This window comes from Antechinus flavipes, chromosome 1 (genome assembly GCF_016432865.1).
Source record: "Antechinus flavipes isolate AdamAnt ecotype Samford, QLD, Australia chromosome 1, AdamAnt_v2, whole genome shotgun sequence".
Classification (NCBI taxonomy): domain Eukaryota; kingdom Metazoa; phylum Chordata; class Mammalia; order Dasyuromorphia; family Dasyuridae; genus Antechinus; species Antechinus flavipes.
In genome coordinates, this window is record NC_067398.1 from 542,904,427 (window position 1) to 542,930,306 (window position 25,880).

General features: G+C 33.4%; 1 protein-coding gene across 1 annotated transcript in view; it reads right to left on the reverse strand.

The window, feature by feature from the left end:
* The window catches only part of E2F3 (E2F transcription factor 3), an 85,624-nt gene that overhangs the window by 10,667 nt on the left and 49,077 nt on the right, over positions 1-25,880 (reverse strand). The window contains exons 2-4 of the mRNA XM_051970622.1: positions 3,863-3,974; positions 2,195-2,414; positions 693-851 (exon numbers count right to left, since the gene is read on the reverse strand). Coding sequence (XP_051826582.1) covers positions 693-851; positions 2,195-2,414; positions 3,863-3,974 — 491 coding nt within the window. The remainder of the gene's footprint in view (positions 1-692; positions 852-2,194; positions 2,415-3,862; positions 3,975-25,880) is intronic.

Consider the following 25,880-nt stretch of genomic DNA (forward strand, 5'->3'; position numbering starts at 1 on the left):
GCATAATTTGTTCTTTAAGATGCAAAAATATCAGGAATAAGTTTTCATGGGACAAGAGCTAAAATTTCTTTCTATGACATTCATGCCTTTTAAAAGACAATCCTGGGATTCCACTTTTAATGGCATGATAATATCCTTTTTTCCTGTTTTTTCAGTCCTTTTATTCACCAATAACATTGAGGATCATAATATTCTAATGGTTATAACATCTAGCAAAGAGAAAACCAGAATCTTAACAGTGTCAGGGACCCACTAAAAATCTATGAAACACACTAAAGTTAAATCTAATGTTGTCATCAAAATTAACGCTGCTGCATTAAGTAGTTAATAATACCAAAACTCTATACTGTAAAAAGTTTAGTGAAGTCCCATGTTCCAGCGACTTGTGTATACAGGTTGTTTCCAATAAGAATTCTTAATTTATCTTCACACACACACACACACACACACACACACACACACACGTTAAATCTAAACTATCTCTAACTGAGATCACGAAAACATTTTTTACACATTTTCCTTATTTTCTAACGCAGATTAATTTTTGAATGAAAACACACATCCCTCACTAGACCTTTGAGCACACAGCACTTCTGCATTAAACTAAAAAAAAACCCTTTAAGTCTGAAGATTGTTTTATTGGAGCTCTAGAATGGGCACAAGGCAACCCACTGCACTGCAGTAAAGGATATTTTTGATTTTCTGAATCTTCTGTTAACAGCTTAAGGTCTAGGGTGCAGCTTTGAATCAGTTCATCTAGCTTCTTCTCTTCCTGACTGAGTTCCGTCACCTCCTTTGATAAACCTTGACACTGAGCCAACATGCCCCCATCATCAGAGAGACTGCAGCCCCTAGAAATTAAGAGAAATTATTTTATACAACTATTCATACAATTTCAGGAGAATAGGGAAGTGGGGGTGGGATGAGAGCAGAGCAGAAGTGGGGATGGTTCATTTCATAAGCATCCCTGACAAGTAGAGTATAAAGAATAAAGCTTACACTTTGTAAGCCAAGTTTTAAAAACAACATTTATACAAAATTTTTACATAAATGCAGTCCTATAGTTTTCACTGCAACATCACAACAGAATAAAGATCATTATTTTTATTTTGGAATATTTTTCCTTTAGAAGGCGGCCTGAATTAAAAGGAAAACAGAATAAACCAATTTGACTTAAATAAAAACTCATAACAGAAACAGAAAGCGAAAAATTTTGATTAAGAAGCAGACCAAAAAAAACCCAAATCAAAAGCTGGACGGTTCCAACTCTAAGTTATATTGTACAAAGAGTGATCTTATCAAGAGAATCAGTGAAGCTTCATCACTAGTAATTAATAAAAAAAGGTAGGGTGAGGGGAACAGACACTAAGAAAGTCTAACAACAGTTTCTCCTCTCTGTGTCTGTTTCCCTCCTCCAGACAAATGGACAAAAACGTTTCAACACACCAACTTCTTTCAAACGCCAGAAAGAGGACCAGCACTGCACTGCTGAAGCTACCAGGTATACAAAGCTACCAGGTACCCGTGCTTATGGTTAAAATAATTTAATGCTTTTCTCTTTTTTATTTAGGTATTTTATCAATAATTCACAAAGATTACCACCAACTTTTGTGATGATATAACTCTGTCAAATGGGTGTATGTGAAGTACTATTATACCTCTCATTTTACAGATAACAAAATTGAGAATCCTGGCTAAAATCATACAGATAATGAAGAAAGGCAGAGCTCAAACTAAGTCACAGAATTACTGAACAATGACATAAGCTTAGTTAATTTGATATACACATCAAAGTCACAATTTATTTCCTATTTTTATTTTTAGAAGATCAAAAGGACAAATATAGGTATCTCATGGATCACATATGTAAGCATGCACATACAATCATCTCTCATTCAAAAATAAATTCTGGTTGGTATTTGAGACAGCACTGTTTACTTCAAAATATTTTCCTACTCTAAGTTAATCAAACAGAAATTCTTCTATCTTTGATATTTTTCAAATAAAAAGCCCATTTATTTTTACCTTTAAGATTATTTGGGCTAAGGAACCAAGTACATGAAGGGAGATGATGAATCAAAGGAATGGCAGATATGAGAATGGAGAGAAAGAAATGGGATGGGGAAGTTAGGTTTGAAAGAAAATATGTTGCATTTAAAAGCTATTCCCCATTTTGAGAGGGACTGATACTCACATCCACTGTACGTTGTTTTTAGATTTCTTCTTAATGAGGTGGATGCCTTCCAGCACATTGGTGATATCATAGATTCTCCTCTTTTGCACTTTAAGCACTTCAGCTGCCTTGTTCAAATCCAAGACCCCATCTGGGGATTGGCTCAATAGCTGAATGAACTTCTTGGTGAGCAGACCAAGTGACGTATCATACCGTGTTTTTTCTGAGGGAGATTTTGGAGCTTGAAAAAAAACAAAAACCGAACGGGTAGGGGATGGGGGTGAAGGTAAAGAACTGAAGGGTTCCTTTGCAATGAAGCAAGCCTTCTTTCCCATTCCAGCACATGAGTTAGCATCCAAAGCACAGGATTTTTTTTTTTTTTTGCAAGTTACACATAGTAAAGTTTTGGAATAAAAAAGACAGAGTAGCAGAAAGTTTCTAAAAGGGATTAGCTCCTTACATTCAGGTGGTGTGTGTGTGTGTGTGTGTGTGTGTGTGTGTGTGCGCGCGTGTATGTGCTCGTGCTCTAAGATGCATGGTAATAGGTAAAACTATTCCAAGCAATTTTGTTATTTTTTAGTTAATAAATCACTTCCTTCAGGGCCCAATACCAACCTCATGTTTTATTTAATTCTATACTATAGCAAGTTATATTGTAATCAGGGTTTAATGCATTTTTTTCATATTTGCCAGTTTTTCAAACAAGACTTTATAGAGTCATCTAATGAACCTCAGACTCTAATCTAGAATTCTCATTTTACAGAAAGGAAGTATCAGACGGAAGGGGTATTAGACGTAGATTTTGAAGTGAGATTTTCTGACTCCAAATCCAGTGCAATTTCCACTTTCCCAGAAAATTTCCCTGTCATGTCCCCTGGACCTTTTATATGTTCAAGTAAAGAATTCTAGCTTTCATTAAATATTACTTGACTTGGTAAGCCCTTATGAAGATGACAAGATCTTAAGAGGTAAATATAGTTGGAAGGAACTTTAGGAGTGATAGAATCCAAAATTCTATTTGAATCTGAACTCAAATCCTTATTCAAGAGAGAAAAAGAATACTCTTTGTATTCAACAAGACAGACCAACTTGGCTTCTCCAGTCAAATGACTCCCTTGAGTATCTCCCTAGTCTATACAATTTTTCTTTTTCCCATTTAAAGTGACTATGGGAAAAAGCTTAGACTTAAAAGGCAACTTAATCCAACTTCAACTTACAAAGGAGGAAACTGAGTCCCAGACAACTTAAGTGACTGCCCATGGTTACAGAGGTAGTAGTAACTACTATAATTTCACTGATCTTAATCAAGTCTAATGGTACCCAGTTACAGAATCAATGTGTAGGGGAGCTGCTCATCCGGATCTGGTTAGTCTCAACAACAATTATATAAAATTAAATTTGATTACAGAACAGTGCTAAACACATTTCATAATTTAGGTTAAAAATGTAACTATACACTGCAGTAAAGATATCCCAATGACATAGCATCCATGCACAGACATACACTCAGCTGGTTTCACTTGGAAAACTGCGGATGCTTTTGGGGATGGGTTGGGAAAGAGGACAGAAACAGAAAAGAGATTAAAAGAATGGAATATGGGCCAAAATTATTACAAATTTTGCACTCTTTCAGCCACATGCCATGAAAATTGGGACCTATATCAAAAAGAATAATGAATATTTTCTTACTTTTTGGACTATCTGGACTTCTTACTGCGGCTCTTCCTTTGCCTTTTGGGGTTTTTAGACCATCTGAGAGAAACTGATGACCACTTTCTCCTAGCTCCAGCCTTCGCTTTGCCTATAAGAAAGTACAACCACATCCATCATTGATTACATCTAAAAAAATTTAAGTAATGAATGACAAAAATGCTCCCAGTTCCATAAAAATCACAGTGGAACTGGGAGGTAGCAAGGATACAGGGGCAGTGTCAATCATTAGAATTATGATAAATTACAGAAACAAACTCAGGCTACAACCAGAGAAACACTGAATTAATACTCACTTCACACCATCAAACCTGGTAAACTAGAATCCTAACAATAAATTCTTATTCAATTTAATATTATTTCTGGAGTAACAATTATGTGTCCAGTACTGTGCTGGATGTTAGCAGTGACCTAATTTAATAATAATATTGACAAATTTCATAGTGACCTAGTATATAAAATATACTCAATTAAATAAATCACATAAAGATATCCAGCACACACATTCAGCTGAGCTCTTAGTCTTCTTATAAAGGCCTATTCAATAAAACGTCTGAGAACCACCACTGTTTAATCTAAAACAATGTCTAACATCTAATATTGGATCTGTGTTGAGGAGAACATACAAAGCATTTATTAATAGCAGAGATATGTCATTCTAGCTTCAAATCTTACAACTGAGATTTCACCACAGGCCTTAAAATCAATTTAATTCAACAATCATTACGTACTTATGATATAAGTATACTATGCTGCATGAGACCTCCAAATTGTTTTTTTTTTTTCTTTTAAGGTAGTTTTTGGCTTCAAGCTTATAATCTAAGTCAGATATATAAGTAACTATGGTTCAGGTGGTTTGAGAGGGAGACAATAGCATTAATTTTTAGTGGGAACCTGGACAGGACCATGTTTGATTAACTGAATCTATAATACACAGTAGCAGGTTTTTTTTTTTTGTAACCAAGATCAGCACTGTTTACTACTTTTATTATTATTTCAAGTATCAGAAAACACAGTAGAATTTTAGCAGCATGTTTGGAAAGAATGAAATACCTTAACTCTTGGCTCAATCATCTACGCATCTGTCACCATAAACCCATTTTTAACAAGTTTTCAAGGATAAGAATATCATTTCCTGAGTATCTTTTCCTATAGACAATGCTAGCAAGTTCTGAATTCTAACACCTGTCAATTTCATCAACAACAAAAAATAATTTATGTTTACAATGAATTTGGCAATCTTATAAGGAGACAATAATGTTAGGTAGTTGTATGGAGACATTGTCTTAACATTTTTTTGGAAACAATTTTCTCTTTACAAAAGCGATTGTGAAATATATAACCTTTAATGTTTACAAGATTTTAGATTTTCAATAAATATTAAATATTTTATATTTACAATCAAATAACAAAAATAACAATTGTAATACTTATGCTTTTATACCCTCTGCAAAGTTAATGTATCCTTTGTATAAAAGCTTAGTATCTGGATGCTGGAATTGGTTGGAAAGAATATACAGAGATCTTCATCTTTATTATATGTCACTCTTCCTTTTACTTTTCCCAACTCCCCATCCCATCTCCCCAGAGTAGGGTAGAAACAGGGAAAAGACTCAACTGAAAGTTTCTTTTCCCCTACTTGGTTAGAAATTTTATTTTCTGATAATTGGATATCTGTGCATTACAGGATAAAATGTAAACATTTAATTAGGAAACTCTAGTTTCTCTCTGCGTATACAACATAAAATATAAATATGGATTTTCTCATTTTTGACTTGGCATAAGGAAACAATAGTACTTTTTTATGTATGAACAGGTTAGAAATATGTTAAATCCAATATATGCATACATATTTATACAATTATCTTACTGCACAAGAAAAATCAAATCAAATCAGAAAAAAAAAGAGAAACAAAATAAAATGCAAGCAAACAACAAAAAGAATGAAAATGCTATGTTGTAAACTACACTCAGCTCCCACAGTCCTCTCTTTGAGTGTAGATAGCTCTCTTCATCAACAAACCATTGGAACTTTTAATGCTATGTTCCATTAATGATTTTCATTTACAGATTAATTTGTTTACAAAAAGTATGGCATATGCTTTCTCTTTTAATTCTTAAAGCTACCATACATTTTAATTGTCATTTTATAAACAAAAACTGACACTACATATTCAAGGATTTGTTTCATTCAATGAGTTGTTTAAAAATGCTATGAACTGGATTCAAGTCTCTTAACTTACAAATCAGTGGTTTCTTTGCAAAAACAAACAAAATTTAGATGCTATTTAAATGCTATCTATTGTTATTATTGATAATTATTATGATGCACATGGTTCCAAGTGCAAATATTTGCAACATAACATTAGGTTAAGCAGACCCATGTCTTCTTGTACAAATGAATTAAAAGAAATGGAATTAAATGACCAAAGAGATCATTTTGTTCAACCTTTCAGTTTACACAGAAAGAAAACCCCAGAAGTGATTTGCCCAATGTTATTTTTTTAAGTCTTAATATTTTCAGGTTGAAAGACAACATAAAACAAATAAATTCTATGGAATCATTAACTAAACTCAAGTTAACTGTCTATATTCTAGAGATAGCTAAAACAGAGCAAAAGAAATTATAAATCAAATACAAATTCACATAGTAAGTGTTAGCCAGGACTAGTTGGGTTCCTGATCTCTACCACATTATATTAATGTCCTAGAATCAAGTTCAGTTGAAATTTGCATGTACGAGCCAATGTTGGTGAAAACCCTGTAGAATTTCAATCTCAAAGAGCTGTAGTACAGATCTAAGAAAGAATTGTTAATTTAATACCTGAACAGACAAGCCTGAAAGAGAACTGAGGAATGAAGCAGGTATGGGAGAAAGGGAGAAAGCAAAAACAAGTTTAACAGGTGCCAGCCATGACAGGCAAGAAGGCATTTTCCAGATGCGTGGGTGAATATATAGAGACAAAACTGTAGTAGAGAAAATTATATTTTTTTTTGGGGGGGGGGGGGGAAGAAGAAGGAAAGATATTTACATAGAGGTAGGAGAAAAAAAAAAAAAAAACTAAGCCACAATCAAACATTGGAGCAGAAAGGGGAGCAAAGGCCATTTCTTGCTTTATCTTAACAAGAACTGGGTGGCTTTCTCCTAAATTACAAACCCTAACAGTTCTGGTAAACCCAGTTAAGTGAAGACTAAGAAAGTGGGCAGGGCAATCTAAAGGAGGCAAAATAAGGAAAAGGCAAAAAGATACAGATGAGATTTAATTTGAAAACCTTTATCATGAACAGGTAATATTTCTATTTTTCTTTTTTTCAAATTAAGAACTTAATTATAGATGTCAAAAATGTACATTTCAATATTAAAAAAAATCAAAAGGGGAAGATTATATACGAACTAAAAAGGAGTATGAGAGAAAAACATCCACAGTGTAAGTTCTCTCCTCTCTTACTCTAGGTATATGGATTCATTCTTTGGCCTGACTTTATAGAGTTTGGTGGGGCAGTGGATAGAGACCTGGGCCTGCACTAAGGAAGACGTGAATTCAAATTCATCCTCAGACACTTACTATCTATATGACTCTAGGCAAGTCATTTATTCTGTTTGCCTCAGTTTCCTCATCTATAATATAATCTAGAGAAGGAAATGGCAAACTATGTTAGTATTTTTGCCAATAAAACACCTAAAGGGATCACAAGGAGTCAAAAATGACTGAAAAAAAAACAATAAAAATGTTATATATATGTATGTATGTATGTATATATGAGAAAGAGAAGAAAAGAAAATCCTTTCAACAAATCTGCATAGTCAAAAAAACAAATCCTGTATACTCCACAAGCCATATGCCTTATCCTGCACAATGAGTCCATAACTCTTTCTGTAGGCCACCTGCTCTTGAAACTGGGCTGGTAATTTTGCTGCTTGGAGTATTTAAGTCTTTCAATGTTGCTGTTACTGTTTAATTGTTCTTAGTTTTACTCTGTATCTGCTCACACAAGTTTTCTTTCATCATTTTATTCAGCCATGCAATAATAGTCCATTATATCAGCATACTGTAATTTGTTCGATTATGTCCACATTGAAAGATAATCCCATAGTTTCCAGTATCTCCCTTGATTATTAGTAATTTGGATCATTAAAAAAAAAAAAAGTGATTTTATTCACTACTGTTGCTGTGGTTACTTAATAGTAAATATTGCGTGATGTCCTGCAAAGCATGTCCTGTCAATTTGCTGCTTAATGTTAGGTTTACGTTCAATTAGATTTGTGTTTTCTTATAATACTTTTTTGTACAAAGATACATCACATCTTTTGGAGATGATGAGGAATATAGATAAATGATTATTTTGTCTCTTTAGTTTTCAAGATGATAACTATTAGATACTGTAGCTGATGCTTCTGTGGTTTGTCTTTATCATCATGTTTCTTTCAACTATTTCATTTAAAACTGCCTTTATATAAAATAAAAAAAAAAATGGAAAGTAACTTTAAAAAATAAAACCATGGATTTATTTTTTTGAAAACAGCCTTTTCATCTTTTGACCACTTCTCAAATGGAGAATATAAATTTTACAAGAATATGTCAAAGTTCATTTTTGTCCTTTTTTGTAACAAACTGCTTTAACAGTGTACTTGAAAATACTTTGTTTAATTTGTAATAAATTTATGTTCTTTTGCTGCCCCATCACATATCAAGTTTTCCAACATGAAAGAAACAACACCTTACACACTTTATTACTTGGTTTAATTCCTGTTCTTTACAAAACATTATTTCTTTTGTCTCAACAAACACCACACTTTTATCCATGAAAGAGCAGCAATTTAAAAGTATATTACAAGTGAAACTGAAATTTTATTATATAGTATTTTCCTCCTACTCTCCATAAAGTTTAAAAATATTTGTATGCTTCTGTATATATACACACATATATAAAATTCCAATTAAAAATAGTCATTCCAACACTACGTTGTCTTTTTCTGGATTTTCTTTTGCTCCTTTATTTTTCTTCCACATAGTTATTGAAAGATAACAACAAAAACTAAAACTATTATTACTTTCACAACACAACACCTTCTTAATGTCCCACCAAGAAAAAAAGACATAAGAAATACAGTCATGAAAAACAATTTCATACATTAGTTAAATGTATGAATAACTCTCTCTGAAGCAACTTGGGATCCAAAGCTAAAAATTTCATAGCCTTATCACTTTGTGTCATTAATTTTAATATCCTAAAACGTATCTAGTAAGTAACAAAGACAAAAATAAAACAGTCCTTGTCCTCAAAGACTTTATGTTTTATGGTTTAAATCATATAGGACAAAGACAAATATAGTTAATTAAGAATTGCTAAAAATTCTAATTTTACTTCTTACATTTGCTCTATTGTTATTTCTATGTCTTTTAAAAGAATCATGTTGTTAATTAAATTCTGCTTTCTGTGTTAATCTATATTTTCTGTTAAATTTATATATTATAGTTTAGTCAATAAGCTCAACCATTATCTGATCACCTAAGAATGCCGTACACTGATGAAATCACCAGTCTAAGCTATTTTAAATCAATGTTTCATATGGAATTATATCCTTAAATTATAAAAGATGTTAGTTTCTGGAGAAAGAGATTTTAATAGAGAAATCCAGTGGGTTTGTCTTAATTTCAAGAATGTAAACAAAATACTAAAAAGAAAAATTAAACACTAGTCTTAATATCTCAAGTTTACCTATCATATTCTTTGTCTTTTCCTCACATAGAAACATTTTGAAAGGAGTAATCAAGTCCTAAGAACAAATTTTTATCATAATACTAATTTTAGAGCCAATCTATGAAAAATTACCTTCTTAACTAAGATATCTTATTTTTTATTGCCTTTTAATTTGGCATTTGAAGATAGCATGTTCCTAATTCTTTTATTAAAACTGGGTACGCATTTTATCCAGTTGCAAAAGGCTTTTTTTGATATCTGCTAAACAAAACACATTGTTTTCCCTTTACAGAAAACATCTTATAAACCTTCTTTAGCTAGTAAGCCTGATTTTGGGAAGTCTCAGGGTCAAACTCCTTTGGTTTCATGAAGAACTGTTTCCATCCATATGAGTATAACTCAGGTTTTGGGATGGTTTGTGCTGCTAGCACTTTAAATTCTCATCAATTCAGTAACAAGGGGTAGCAAGCAGGGTAGTTGGTCCTACTGGATACAATTCCACAAATACCCCATTGTGAAGGATCTCCACTAATGAAATCCAGAAGAGTGCTTTTTGAATTTTTTTTTAAGTGAACCTAGGAACTATCTGAACTACTTCCTCTTAAGTACTGAAATATTAAGTTCAAAAATACAAATTATTTTTGTAATGGTTGGTACTCCGGTTGTAAAGCTTGACATCTATTACTCATGTGTTTTTCAGGAGCATCCTATAATCTTTCACAAATGCCCTGAAGGCTTATGATCATGAAGAATGATGTTTTCCTTTTCCTTTTCTATTTCCTTTTTAGCAACAAGCTCCATCACAAAATCGTAAGGTAGGTGATGTGGTGATAAAGACAGAGCATGCACCAACAATCACAGTTAATTCTGGTCATTTTTGCTCTCAAGGAACCTTAGAAAAACATGTGTTTAATTTGTTTCCTTTCTCCAAGATCTATTCTCAACTAGAGGGTTTCTAGGGAAGTCTTCCTCTAGAATATCTTAGCCCAATTTTATAGCACAATACTTTTGGCTAAATAGTGAAAGCAACAAAACTATGTATCTTACATAGGGAGAGATATTTCTAAGTTCTTTAACTGAAAAGGTGGATAGATAAAGTTAGGATGAGGATAAACAATCAACAGCATAAGACAATATACTTTTTTAAAATACAGAAAGCTGTAGGTTATGGCATCACTTTCAAATCTGCCTGATTTTCATGATTACTTTTTCTGCCATTCCCCTACAAATTTACTGTATAGTTAATTACTATGAAGAAATTAATGGCTTAAATCGATATAAATTAGATGCTAAAAAGTATATAGTCTCTGTGATCTTTTTTACACATAAAAGAAATAGCAACAGAACAGCTAGGTAGCACAGTGGATAGAGTAACTGCGCTGAAGTCAGGAGGACCTGAATTCAAATCTGGCCTCAGACACTTAATACTTCCTAGCTGTGTGACCCTGGGCAAGTCATTAACCCCAATTGCCTCGGGGGGGGGGGGGGGGGGAAGGCAGGTTGTATATATACCAAAGATAATAACTGATTTTTGGCTTTTTACAAAGTTTTAACCACTTACTATTATAATTTGAAATAAAATTAAATTTGCGTTGTTCTTCAGTCTTCACAGGGAATCTATGGGATGTTCAATACGTTATATTCAAAATTAGAGGTAGGCAACCCATAGTGTAAGTAATATAGTATATTATAATCCATTTTGTTTGTATCCTTGAGAAATCTTGAGTATTAATTAATGGCTTTAGATTGACTGGATGTAGGGGGTCTGAATGGGTCATTCATGCTATCAATTCTGTTGCTGGGAAATTTATTTTCCTATACCGTTAACATTGTCAGGAACTAAAAGGAGAAGCAATAATCTCTGTTAAAAGAATTCTAAATTTGCTTTAAAAAAAAAAAAAGGGATACAACTTGAAAATTTGGCTTTTAACTCTTAGAAATGTCATCCTTGTTTCCTATCTCATTCAGATTGCTTGTTTCTTTTGGTATCATGTCCAGCTACTGTAGACTCAGTGTTTACTACTACAGAAACTCAGTCTCTTTAATTTCAGTTCTCTCAATCTCTTGGGAGGAAAAATAAAAAGAAATCTCTTGAAATTTCACTCTTAGTAGGTATTAAAAAAAAACAACACAACTCATTTTCCTGATTGAGTTTATTACCTCTCATGTGAATATATTTTCATTAATTATATAGGAAAAGATTTCTGGGAGTCTGTGGATTAAGGAAGGAAAGGGAGCTTATATGAAGAAAATAAGCAATGAAAAAAGGAAACAGAAGGTTTTGTTGGCCATTTGTAACTGTGAGTATCTTCTTATCCCATGCTCTACTCCCAACCATACAAGTAGGAAGTCTTATACTTTGTTTAAAAAAAAAAAAAAAATGAATGGCTACATACCATAAACATAAACAACATAAATGGCTACCATAGAAAAAGGGTAGTGAACATATTATCAAAATTCAAGCTGATAGCTTTGCCAAACCCTAAATTTAAACACTTTTTTTTTACCCTTCCAAAAAAAAAAAATCTTTCACTTGTTGGTAAGATCAAAGACATTCCTGCAGTTAAATTCAAGATAAGGAAAATGACTGCAAAAATTTGATGTACTGATTATAACAGAGATGGATAAAAGATCAAGTACACCAAGAGATGCTCTTTTATTGTTTTTGGTACAATATTCTTTTTTAGATAGGAGGTATGATTTCATTTCAGTAAGGAACAAAAGGTGAGTAAAATTTACCAATGTTAATCAGAATCTGTTTTGCAACTTAGTATAAGCAGGTTGCCTTTGTGGACACCAAAAGCTTCAAAGGGATATATCAATGGCAAGACTTGAACACAGATCTTGGATTTGAAGACAGCAATTATTCACATTATCTAAAATGTGTTTTGATTTCATTTCCCATGCATATTGCTATTTTATTGAAGATGGTGATTGAAGTACACTTCTTTGAGAATAAAGAAAAAACAACAATTCCAAATCCCTTCAGTTTTTATGTGCATTCATTCTGTATTCATTTTGATCACGGTTTTCCTGTAGGATGCTGAGTTTATCAGATATTCTTTGTAACAGGTGTCATTTTCCTTGGGACTTTCAGGAAAGAATTTAGAAAAAGATAGCTTATCTGTGAAAGTCAAGTATAAGGTGTTGATCATCAACTATGATCCCTTTCTCACTTTTTTCTTTTCCTGTCAAGGACCTGCAACGCCACCTCCAAGGTAGCCACTAAGAGTTTGGGGCAGACAGTATACTGAACCAACTCCTTGGGAAGGATGATTTGGCTGAGTTCCACAACAGTTAGATGCCAGTTTTACATCTGGTGTTTATCTCCTCAATGATGTCAACAGAGGCTGGATCCACTTCATTACGATGTGGTGTGTTCAATGCTGACAGTGTTTCTGAATAGAAACATTTTAATCATTCACAAAAACAGAGCTTGTGAGGGCTTGAGATGCTCTTTATTTTTTCTAGAGGTTGCTTGCGTTGGTGGATGTGAGTGACCATTGAAAAGCTGGTACCTGTTTACGTACCTAGGTTTGTTTTAGGGTTTTTCCTGCCCCAGAGAATGAACAATTCTTAAGCAGAGCTATAGAGAAGGGAAAGGAAAGCAACGGCCAACAAATGCCAAGATTTTCAGGGTGTTTTTTCATGGAAACAATTCCCATGACGTTTTTAAATCGTTCTGAAAAGTAGGAAGTAACTTGTGAACCTCTACACAAAATCCTAAATCCAGTGAATGAATCTTTATCTATAATGACAATTCAGAAAAGATTACATTATTCTTAGAGAACTAAGGCAGGCATCGCTCTTTGGGGGCTGTCTCAGAATTCCCTTGATCTGGCAAATCAGAGGGACTTAAAAAATGTTTTTTACTTTGTCTTCATTTATTACTTGTCCCAACTTCAACAGGAATGAAATAGAACTATCAGAAGTTTTATTTTGTTTGGGAGAGAGTGGGGGAAGGGAAGGAAAGATAATAAAGATTGGTGGTTCTTGATGTACTAACTTTTCTATTTTAGTGGAAGACCTTTCTAATCAATGGTCAAATTTATTAAAAGGCTGGCTAAGTGCTAAACACAAGGGATACAAGTAAGAAAGAGAAAATTATCCCTACCATAAAGATCTTATAATTTAATGGAGGAAGATAAAAGAAAACTGAAAAAGTCAGGGAGGAGAGAGAGAAAAGCAGGTATGACGGATGGTAGAGAGTAGGGGTAGGGTATGGGAGAGTCTAGGTGAAGGAGTACAGTTAATGGGGAAAAGCGAGTCTTCTTTCTTTCTTTTTTAAATTTTTTATTTTCAAAATATATGCATAATTTTTTAACATTCACTCTTGCAAAACCTTGTGTTCCAAATTTCCCCCCAACCCTTCCCCTAAACAGCAAGTAATCCAATACATGTTAAATATGCACAATTCTTCTATACATTTTCCCATAATCATCATGTTGCACAAGAAAAATCAGATTAAAAGGGAAAAAAATGATAAAGAAAACAAAAAAAAATGAAAGCACTATGCTATGATCCCCACTCAGTCCCCACAGAGCTCTCTTTGGGTAGAGATGGTGAGTCTTTTTTAGAGGCTTTTAACTCTAACACTTCAATTAAAGGGCCAAGGGTCCCGAAGGCGGAAGCACCAAAAATTATTTCCTTTAAATTTTCGTTTCTCCTCAATATTACCCTTCAGGATGGCATTTTCTGAATCGCTGATTTCCCACCATTATCTTAATTATTAAACTTAAGCCTTTTCTCCTCTCTTTCCTGTCTCCTTTTGCCATGTTTTGCTTCATTATCTCAGGGAGTATTCTCTCAAGCGGGCAAAGTTCTCATTTCACAGTGTACCAGCCACTGCTTTTGGGATCAGATTTAGAGTCTGAAGGAGGAATTTTAAAGGTCATCTAATCTAGCCCTGTCATTTTTCAAAGAAGACATTGAAGGCTTTGTAATAGTTTGTCACTTCTTAAGAAACTTGATCGATAAAATGACAACCAAGGAAGCATGCAATCAACTCCTGGGGCTTGTTATTCTGTTTAGTATTTTTATTTTAATTTTAGCAGTCAGTAGCATGAGGCACATCAGGACATTTAACTCTTCATGATATACTTTATACTGTTAAAGACCAATGAGTCATTCTCACTGAATCAATCAATCAACCAACATTTATTAAGCCTGAATAGTGCCAGACAAAGTGCTAACCCTGGGGATATAAAAAGGAGCTTGAACCAAGAGCATATTTTTATTGAGCAGACCACCTGACTCTTCTTGATTAGGCTATGAAAAAGAGAATATGACTGTAAAAAATCTTGGATAGGATAAGACATATATCTGGAATATGGTTTTGGAAAACCATATACCTTATTTAAAAAATAGAATTAGTAAAGAGTGTATTGGACTTCAGGGAACAGATCACAAACTTATCACAGAGGCAAGATGAGAGACTTCAATTACCTGGATACCCACTGAGCTCCTGCACTGACAAAAGTAGAAGAGTTAATACTTTCTTTGATTTAATGATTATCCTTCAAACAGAACAAGGGAGACATCTATTCTGGATCCTATTCTCAACACACAATTCTGGTTATTAAGTAGTAACAATGGGAACGTGGGGAGAGAGGGGAAGGAGTGATTGGCCAATTCTTGAATTTGTGATAGAGAAAAATCAAGTCATAAATGGCTCACTTGACATTTGAGCTAGTTTTTGGAAGACAGCTGATTTCAAGAGATTCATAGAAAGGCTAACTAAAATACAATCAACTAAAATTCTATGGTACAAATTAAATTTAAAAGGAATGAGGAAGCTTAAGAATAAAATTCTGTAAAAGTAAATGGAAACAATTCTAATAGGAAAGAAAAAAGGAAGTTGTCTAAAGTGATGTGGGTATAAAGAGAACATGAAAACTGTGTCCAGAAAATGAAAGGGCAGGAAATAGAGGAATATAAAAGCATGACATAATCCTGTAAGGACAGTGTTAGAAGTGCTAAAGTTCAGAATGAACTGAACTAAGGGTAATAAAAGAATTTTTCTTATCACCATATTGGAAAAAATAAAAGATTTTTCTAATTACTATATCACTACAAAGGGGAGAACTGAAGAATGGAGACTGATGTTTGAGTGTATGATAATTTGAAAAGTAACAAGACAGAAAAAAAGTTGCTGGACCATTATTTAGTTTCTAATTTTTCCATCAAGCAGAATGACCTCGGAATTGAAAAGAGTAGAACAAAAAATGGCCAATAAGGAATTCATACCAAAGATAGGGAAATAGTAAATAAGCAGTTAGGTACTCTTGATGAGTTTGCTCAGATAAACCATTTCCTAGGGCATTTAAAGGAACTGGCAGATGTAATGGATGGGACTATTATAGGAAACAAGCTATCAAACAGATACCAGTAACTACTGGACTATAGGCTTTTTTTTTTTCATCTTTATAAAATCCTTGAGAATGATTTACAAATATGCTGACATGATTAACAAAAATAGAAGCAAGAATCAGGTAGCTTTCACAGACAATAATCCACAGCAGACTTCATTATTATTTTCAAACAGCTGTTGAAGACAGCAAAGAATTCAAGATTTCCAGTTTATGTTGTTGTCCAGTTAGTCATGTCTCTTTGTGACTCCATTTAGGAAAGATACTAGAATGGTTTGCCATTTCCTTTTTCAGCTCATTTTATAGATGAGGAAACGGAGGCAAACAGGGTTAAGGGCTTTCCCCGGGTCATAACTAGGAAATGTCTAAGGCCAGATCTCAACTTAAGTAGACGAGTCTTCCAGATTTCAAGCCTAATGCTTTATCAATGCACAAATTAGATGCCCCACAGTTTATTTATTGAATATCAAAAAGTATTTGATTCAATAGAGCAAAATATTGCTTTAACATCGCTCCTTAAATTTCTCATGCATAAGTTAAAATCCCATGAAATTCACTGTCTAATGCAACAACAGGAATGACTTTTTAAAATCTGCTAAGTAATAAATACATGATAAAACAGAAAGACCTACCCTTTTCAAAGGTATTTGCAAATATCATGGAATATTTCCAGCAGAGTCCTAAAAGAACTAATATTCTTTGTAGATGACAATACCCACAAGCTTCTCCTTTTTGCAGATTATGATGTACTTACTATACCAATCCCCTAAAAACTAGAGTCATAAATGAGATTCTTAATCACTCACAATCTATACAAGGAATGATGGGATGGATAAGAATTCTTGTTCTCTAGACTACCATTTGTACTTGAATGGAAAGAACCTTCTTGATAAAGCCTTCTCCGAACTCACCCTTAATTAAATTCCTCTTGTATGTAGTATATAGAGATCCTCATGTGTACAAGTTGTCTCAGAATGCCTGGCACATACAAGCATTATGAATGATTTTTGAAAGACAGCACCAATGTAGTTTACCTGGGCAAAGCATGACAAATTATCTCATGTTAGTTTTGTGGAAAATATAGACCAGATATGAAGCTAGCTATAATTACAACCAGGTGGATCTGGAACATGGTGAATGGTTGGGCCAAACATAATTGTTATTTCAACACTAACCAGTCAGTTGGTATTCAGTGGAATGTCTTTTGTATTTGTGCTTGGATCTAGGTTTAACATTTTTATTGGTAATTGGAAAAAATGTAGACAGCACATCCATCAAATTTGTAGGTAATACAAATCTGGGAGGGTTAGGAAATGTATCAGATGTCAAAAGTCAAGATTCAGAATGACTTGTGACTAAGATACTAAGCTGAACCTAGAAAGGTGACATTTAACAGATAAATGTAAAGTCAAGTGGAAAAGAACCAGACCATAGTTAATCAATATCTCTGCCACCAAATCTAAACAATAGAGAGATAAAACTATTCTTTATGAAGTCTTATAAAATTTAGACCCATCTTCCTTCAAAATGCTTCTCTTCTTGTGCTTTTTTAAAAGACATCTCAGTGGAATTCAGATAAGTTCCTAAAACTGAAATGCCCTCTCTTGGGATTAGTTTATCTGCATATTAGTAGGGAATTAAAAACAACAGCAACATATTTTTAGCTGATGAGTCCTATTATTATAATTTAGCACAGGAACACATCAAAGACTTCAAAACTAGCAAATATTACCTTTACAGAAAAGCTTTATATGGAGAAAAAAAAGCTATATGATCTTATCAAATCCAAAACCATGTAGGGAATTATAAATATTTTTCTAAATCTATTGAGTAGGGAATACTTGAGTTGCTTTTGTTTTCCCATGGACTCATTGCACTGCCTCCACTAATGTTCTCTATATTTTCTCTTTTCATTCTCCTCTGCACTTTTCTGTATATGTACATCCCCTAAAAAGAAGGATAAAGATGCAAATCAACTACCTGGGCTATATTCTAGTTTTTATACAATTAATCATTTCTTGGCTTCCTCATTTGATGAATCCAATAAAATTAAATGATTTCTAAAGTCCTTTCCAAATCTAAATTATCAATCAATTACTTCTATTAAGATAGTTGTTTTGTTTTTTTTAAAAAGCCTCCAAATTAAATTCTTTGTTCCTTCTCTTCCACTACTCTTGGACCAGATGCTGTTTGTTAAAAACGGGATATGGAAGGGAAACCAGAAAGACCAAAGGTCACTATTTTTTTTTTTTTAAATCAGATTGCAAAGGATGGATGGAAGTGATAGAATACAAATGCGGAAAAAGAGAAAACAATCTTAACACTGATTCATTCCCTGAAAAAACCCAGATTAAATTCCTGAACAACTTTTTTTTTTTTTCCACCTAGGTGGTATGGTTAATAGGGAGCAAGGCCTAGAGACAGGAAGACCTAAATTCATATCCAGTTTTAGATGCTAGTGATATTACTCCGGATAAGTTCCTTAATTGTCAGCCTCAGTCTCCTTACCTAGAAAACAGAAGTCATAAAATCACACACAGCTAGAAATCAAGTAAGATCATATTGACAAAGCCCTTAGCACAGTGCCTGGTACACAGATGTTTAAAAAATGCATGTTCATTACTCCCAATTCCACATAAATATGATATTGTTTTTCAGTTATGCCCAATTCACAAAGAATTGGACATGGACTTGACCATGGAGTTTTCTTGGCAAAGGTACTGGAATCATCTGCCATTTCTTTCTCCAGCATGTCCCCATTTTACAGATAAAAAACTGAGGTAAACAGGTTAAATGACTTGCCCAGGATCACATAGCTAGTTGGCTAAATGAGGCTAGATGTGATCGGAAATGTATGATTTTTTATATACTCCACTAATTTATTAGCTAATATTTAGATACTATTTTAAAATGGCCTCACATGTTCAGATGACTTTTTTGTCATATAATCACAGAATCATATTACAGAGTTATATGGAACCTCAGAAACCATCAAGCTCAGAACCTATAAATGAAAATACTACATCCAGAGAAAAAAGTTGATAAATAGAAATATGTATAGAATGATTTTACATACATACACATATTTGTGTCTAATGTAAGGGAAAGAAAAAAAAGAAAATTACATGATAATTTATTTTACATTTAAGAGGATAGCAAGTTATATATAATAGCTTTGCAGTTTCATGTGCAATGATTTTTTTTATTATGCTGTTAGGGAAATGCTTGTTTTACTCTATAAATTAAAAACAAAGTAAATTTTTTTTTAGAAGTTTAGAACCTAAACAAAAATTTCTACAATATTCCTACCAAGTGAACACGTAATTGGAAAAATTGTGGAGGCAGCTTATTCTACTTTTGGAGTATTCTAAATGTTAGAAATTGTTTTCTTTACATCAAACTTAAATGAACATCTCTACAAGCGCCAGGTTTTGCTCCTAGTTCTTGTTTCTGGAGTAAAGCTGGGCAATGTTGATCCTTCTTTCACATCACAGCCTTTCTGAAGATAACTGTTATCAGCAGAGCTAATCTTCCACAGGAAGATTAAGTAAATCTTCCACAGGATGGCCCTTGAAATGCTTGATGACAACTATCATGTGCCATCCCTCTTTCCTTCCAGACTCCTCTGTCAGGAGAATCATCTTCAGTTCCTTCAAGGATCTTGAAAAGAGCATCTTCTCCTGTCCTTTCAACATCCTCCTTATACTCTTTTCAGTGTTCTTACAAGTGACAGAACTAAACTAAGAAAATCCAGGATGTTGCACGACCAGACCAGAACACTGCGACTGTGACCTTCCTCATTGACTGCCTCTTTTAATTTAATTTAGGACAGTGAAAAGATATCCAAGCATCAACTGTGTAAACATATAACATTTGTTATGGATACAATATTTGTAAGTGATCTCTTAGATGAAAATTCTGACCAACCATGTCCAACCAAATTACAATATTTAAAAACGCACTAGGGACCCACAGCTAAGACAGATCTAAGGAATGAGAGTGGGACCTGTCTTAACTCAACTACTATTATTACTCTCTGAGCTTTTCAATCAGATTCCTAAGGGCTTGGTCCAGAATTGCCAGTAGTTTTTAAGAGGTATGAAAGCATCTCTTTTAGCCTCCACCCTATTACCGCACCATTTATGACCAAATAGCACCCATGTCAAAGCATCCAAGGATGTACACCCTTGCCTCAGGATCATTGGGAAAGAATGCTTACTTTATTTTTTGTAAACTGTAATGTGTCTTGGGGGAAGAAAAGGCAGTTAAAAATCTTTGAGTTAGTAAATGTTTTATACTTCAACACCAATTCTACATTCTCTTTTAAGTTAATAAGAAAATGTTTACTAGGGGGCAGCTATGTGTAGTGTGATCACTTTCAAAACACAGAATTTTTCTGCAAGAAACCAACAACTGTTTCTGGGAAAAAAGCATTGTTTTTACCAAAATCTTCAGTATAGACTGAGGTTTTCCTAGGACCTCTTATAAAGAAAAGAGAAGACTGGGTAGGTCCAATCCTCTAGATGAGAGTTTAAATTAATCTGTCAGATGCATTGAACCAGAAACAAGTGGGAAAGTCCATTACTGTTTGAATCACCAAGGCATACTGATTCATTAATATTTTATCATTATGAAGCCAATCAAAATACCAAAAATTAATTAAGACTCCTAGGGAGGGAAAAAACAACTACAGTATACCACATTCTTCAAATGACTTAAAAGCACACTTTAAAAAAAGAGGCTGGGAGTTTTAATTATGTTGTTATTTGCTACAGTAAATTATACAGTCATCATATGACACATCTTGTGTTTTTCCTATGGTTATCTTAATTTTGACATTGTCCAGCCTTACAGCAGCTACACAAGCACATTGGGGGAGGCATTTGTAGTCTACTTCTTAAATTCAGATTTACATGACAACAGAGGCACATCCTTAAGGGCTCTACTTCACTATTAAATTTGGGGAAATTTCAACCTTTCTGAGAATTCTAGTTTTAGAAGCCTGGGGATACACGTATCTATAAAGGCTAACTGACTGAAGATGATCCAGGAGCCTTGCCTTCCCTCTGTTCTGATTTCAAATTCTTGTTACAGGTAGAAAGGAAAGAGATGAGAAGAAAACAATGATGTCCTTGTGGTGGCAAGACAAGTTTTCAATGGTGCAACACTTCCTAGCATTTTCCAAAAACCTGTTTTGCTGGTTCTTTATTATAGGACACTGATTTAAGCTGCAGAAATTCTGAACAAAGATCTGCTACTACTGAGGTAGTTCCATGACTTCTGGAAGTATAAGGAATAACTCTCTAGAGTTACAAATATCCAAGTGATTTTCTCTCTAGTTTTAAAAACCTATTTATGACTTGTCCACATTAGAAGAATAGGGAGCAAGGAACAAACAAATCATTCACTATCAATCATGGCTTCCAAGGAGGGATCTCCTAGAAACCTACTTACTTCAGAGCTGGATCACAGGAACTACCAAGTCCAACCCTTTCATTTTACAAATGAGAAAACAAAGGCACAGGGAAATTAAATAATTTGTGCATGATCATACAGCCATCAAGTATGACGTGCAGTAGATATCCAAATTTTCTTGATGTCAGTAGCAACTTAAACACCATGAAACCTCAGCTCAGAAAGATTCTCCTTGAATTTAAATCCAAATAGGAAATGTTTATCATGATGCAAATTTCAGGAGGAAGATATGAGGAGAGCATCAATTTTTAGATGAATGTTTTAGAATTTGAAAATGAGTGAACAATTGTGATCAAATATTATTGCACTGCAGAAGTGAGAGATATAGAAGAATTTGGGAAGACTTAAATGAACTGATGCAAAATGAAGCAAATGGAGCCAAGGAAATAATCCCTATAACAATGTAAATACTGATAAATCTCTAAGATGATAAAGCTCCTGTCAAAATAGATGTCAGCACTACACTGTCAAGTTAAAAGCAATTTATCTTTTGGTTCCCTTAAGGACCAGTAAACTGTAAAAGAGAAAAGGGATCTCCTAAAAATCCTAATCAGGATGTTAAGTTACAGAATCACAGATTTAAAGGTGAAAGAGACAGTTATCTAATTCAACATTTTAATTTTAATTTTCATTTAATTTTTAATTTTAAAGATGAGGAACTAGGATCAGAATAGTGAGATAATTTGCTCAAGGTCACACAGGAAGTGAACAGCACAGGTCTTCTGCATCTAAATGTGCTGCTCTATCAGAAGTTTGTACATAAATGTCTTGGGAATCAATTTGTGGGGGGGAAAAATTTGTTTTCAAAGTTAGCTATCCTATCAAAACAATATATAGATAAAATCATTAAAACAAATTTTAATAAAGGCAAAATCCAGAAGATAATAATGTCAACAAACTAACTTCATCTATTAGGGAACAGATCAGCCTTAGAGAAAAAAAAAAAAGGCCATGAGTCATATAAACTGGGAAGTACCCCAGGAATTCTTTCGAAGTCCAAATTGGCTCTGACCAATGATCTTTTCTTTTACAAGGGGAAGGCAGCCACTTTTTAATTTATAAAATGTTTCCTTCACACTGCTAACTAAAATAAAAATTACATTGCTATATAAAGGGATAAAGAATGAGGAACTTTGAATTCTATTTAAAGTATGCATATGTCAAATGGTAATTAAAGATCAAAGTTGATGACTTTCAGAAGGTCAAAATTAGACAGGATTGCAAAATCTACTTTGCACGTAGGGAACTTTATGGGGAAACAGAAACAGTGTGTCCCAAACAAGATAAAACTTCCTATTTTCAGTTAATCTTATAGAACATTCCAGGTATAATATATTAAAATGTATGCTTTTGTATATACTATATATTATATGTGTTCTAGGTGTGTGTATATATATCTTTATCTATGTATATAATAGGATACTTTATGTAATGTACATATACACACTTAACTCTACCTAGAAAACCCCACTAAGTTCCTTATATGCAAAAGAGATTTTATAAACCTAATACAGTACAATAAATGTCATATTCTCTCATATATACACACACAATGTGTTTCAATCATAAATGGGGATGGAGTGATTGTTGGTGTATCATACTTAAAAAAAAAAAAAAAAACCTTATTTAATAACTACGGTTATCAGAGAGAGGACTGTGGGAACCGAATGTGGATCACAACATAGCATTTTAACTTTTTATTGTTTGCTTGCATTTTGTTTTCTTTCTCATTTTTCCCCTTTTGATCTTTCTTGTGTAGCATGATAATTGTAGAAATATGTATAGAAGAATTGTATATGTCCAATATATATTGGATTACTTGCCATCTAGAGGAGGAGGCGGGAGAAGGTGTGGGGGGGGAATTGGATCACAAGGTTTTACAAGGGTCCAGTGTTGAAAAATTATCCATGCATATATTTTGAAAATAAAAACCTTTAATAAAATATAAAAAATGAAAAAAAAAACCCTAGGATTACTAAACATCAAATAATCTTAGAGTAATTTAATATGGCATTTCTTTCCATAGCTTTTCATATCAAGGCAACAACTAAGTATATAATTATATATCTGAGTAACTCACAAGTTGTCCTTCCATCTATAATGAGTGAAAATAGCAAATCATGATGACTACAAAATTATAGGGGACCCTATAAGTCAGTATTCATGTCTCACACCTGAGTACAAAGTTATAACAAGTTCCTATTTTTAGGGAGCAATATAATGATATAATATAATAATAAGTGCACTAGATGGATCAGGATACCAGCAATCACTCATGTTTGCTAAACTGTAAAATGAGGGGATTATATTTGATAAGGAAAGGTATGATGGAGAGAGGCCCCCCCAAACTGGAGTTCACATCTCAGCCAGGTAACAATTTGTGTGAAATCAGGCTCTTCATACCTGGAGAGTAAGCTGCTTCTTCCTCTCATCTAATCCTTAATTTATCCTTTCTAGAGCTGACTTGTACATAGATAATTATTGGCAAGGTATTTCTCTCAATAAAGCTCTGATCTCCACAAGAACAAAGATTGCCTTTTGTGTTTCATTGTATGCTTTGAGTTTAGCACCTGCTAACTGACTGATTATAAAGTCGGGAATGATCACTAAGGTCCAGTTCAACATTCCCTTATGCTCCTAATTACTAATAGTTTTCCTATTTCAAGGATTAGAAAGTCATAGAAACAGTTAAAGCCTCACAGTAGATCACAACTGGGGAAGGTCCCTTTGCCTAGATTCAGGGAGAAAGAAATACTACTTGTGGAGAGAAGCTGAATAGAATACTGTCTCAATTATTATACTAGCCAATGACAGACACTTCACACCATTTCTGGTGGAAAAGTATTATACTGGAAGAGTAAAGTGGGGTAAATTATGTCATATGAAGAGGCACAGAAACCTATTATAAAGGCAAAGAAGTGAGGAGGATGGGCACTGTTTGGACAATTCACACCATTTCAGATCGACATACTGTTATTACTACTAATGTAATAATGTCTTCCAAGTCTATTTCTTTTTTTCACTCCAAAGTAATGAGATGGAAATTTTGAAATAATGATTGTAGTATTAATTTAAGGAATATTATTGATAAGATATAATTAAGCTAATTTTAATGCCTTTCACACTTGTTTATCTTTAAAATATTTCTGTCACTGTATACAATGTTCTGGTTCTGCTCATCTCACTTTGTATCAGGTGATTTAAGTCTTCCTAGGTTTTTTTTTTTAGAAAGCATTTTGCTCATCATTTCTTCTAGCTCTCTTACAATTTTAAAGATAAGGAAAGAGTTGCCCATGGAAATTAAATTACTTGTCCATGGTCATACAACTCATTAGTGGTTGTTCCATAACCAGACTAGAGGACTCCAGACTTCTAGTCTAAGCTTTTTTTTTTTTTTTTTTCAGAAGCTGGAAGGAATCTTTGTGGATATCCAGTGTAATACTCATGCTATGGATGAGAAACTGAAGTCTGATCATAGAAAATAGTAAATTAAAAATTCAGAATCTGGACCCAGGTCCATTGATACCAAATTCTGCATACTTTCTATTGCACTTCTCTGCCAAGATTTGAAACTTTCATTCAGGATTTTAATCTATTTTGAATTTATGCCTATAAAAATTAATAAATCTAGACCTGCAAAGACTCTTGGAAATCATCAAATTGAATCCTTTCATTTTTGCAATTAAGATCAAATTTGAACTGAGGTGGTCTGATTACATCTGATTCTTTATCATGCTGCCTTCTTGAGGGAAGAGTTGTATTTTTGTCTCTGATTCTTCAACATTTTATGCAGTGCCTGGTAGAAGAAGGCACTTCATAAATGTTTGTAAAATGAATGGTTAAAAAAATTATCTGGGTTCAAGATCAAATCTTGAGTTATTAACTAATAAAACATCTTGCTAAGTGTTTTCTTGAAATGAGTCCGAAGACTACTCAATTTTGTGTTCTTATATTTTTTAAAGAAAGCAAGTTGCTTCCCCATATTTTTTTAAATTCACCCTTACCCCAGAAATTATGCCCAAGAAAGATCCCTTAAAATTTTTAATTATACCAGATTAAATTAGTCACTTTCCTAATCCTTTATCATACATTCAGTAGTTTCAAGATACAAGGTATGTAGTCATGTTGGAGATCTCAAATTTTTGGCAAAAGTATATTTAATGGCAGATGAAATTGTTGTGAATTTCAGTTAACTAAAAGTAAAATTCCCGTTGTTTTAAGAATGCTATATCAAATCAAATGAACTATATTCATTGAGTGCTTACCAGAAAAAGCCCCTGCATGATCTCAGCTACTCATCTACAAACAACCATAGACAGCTGGCAGTTTCTTTCCATATATACCATCGTATTTTCTTTAAAACAGCACAATCAACAGGCCAAGAGGTAGAGAAGCAATTTATATCTGTCATAATGTTTTTTTTTAATTACTGTAAAAATTTTTAATTTGTT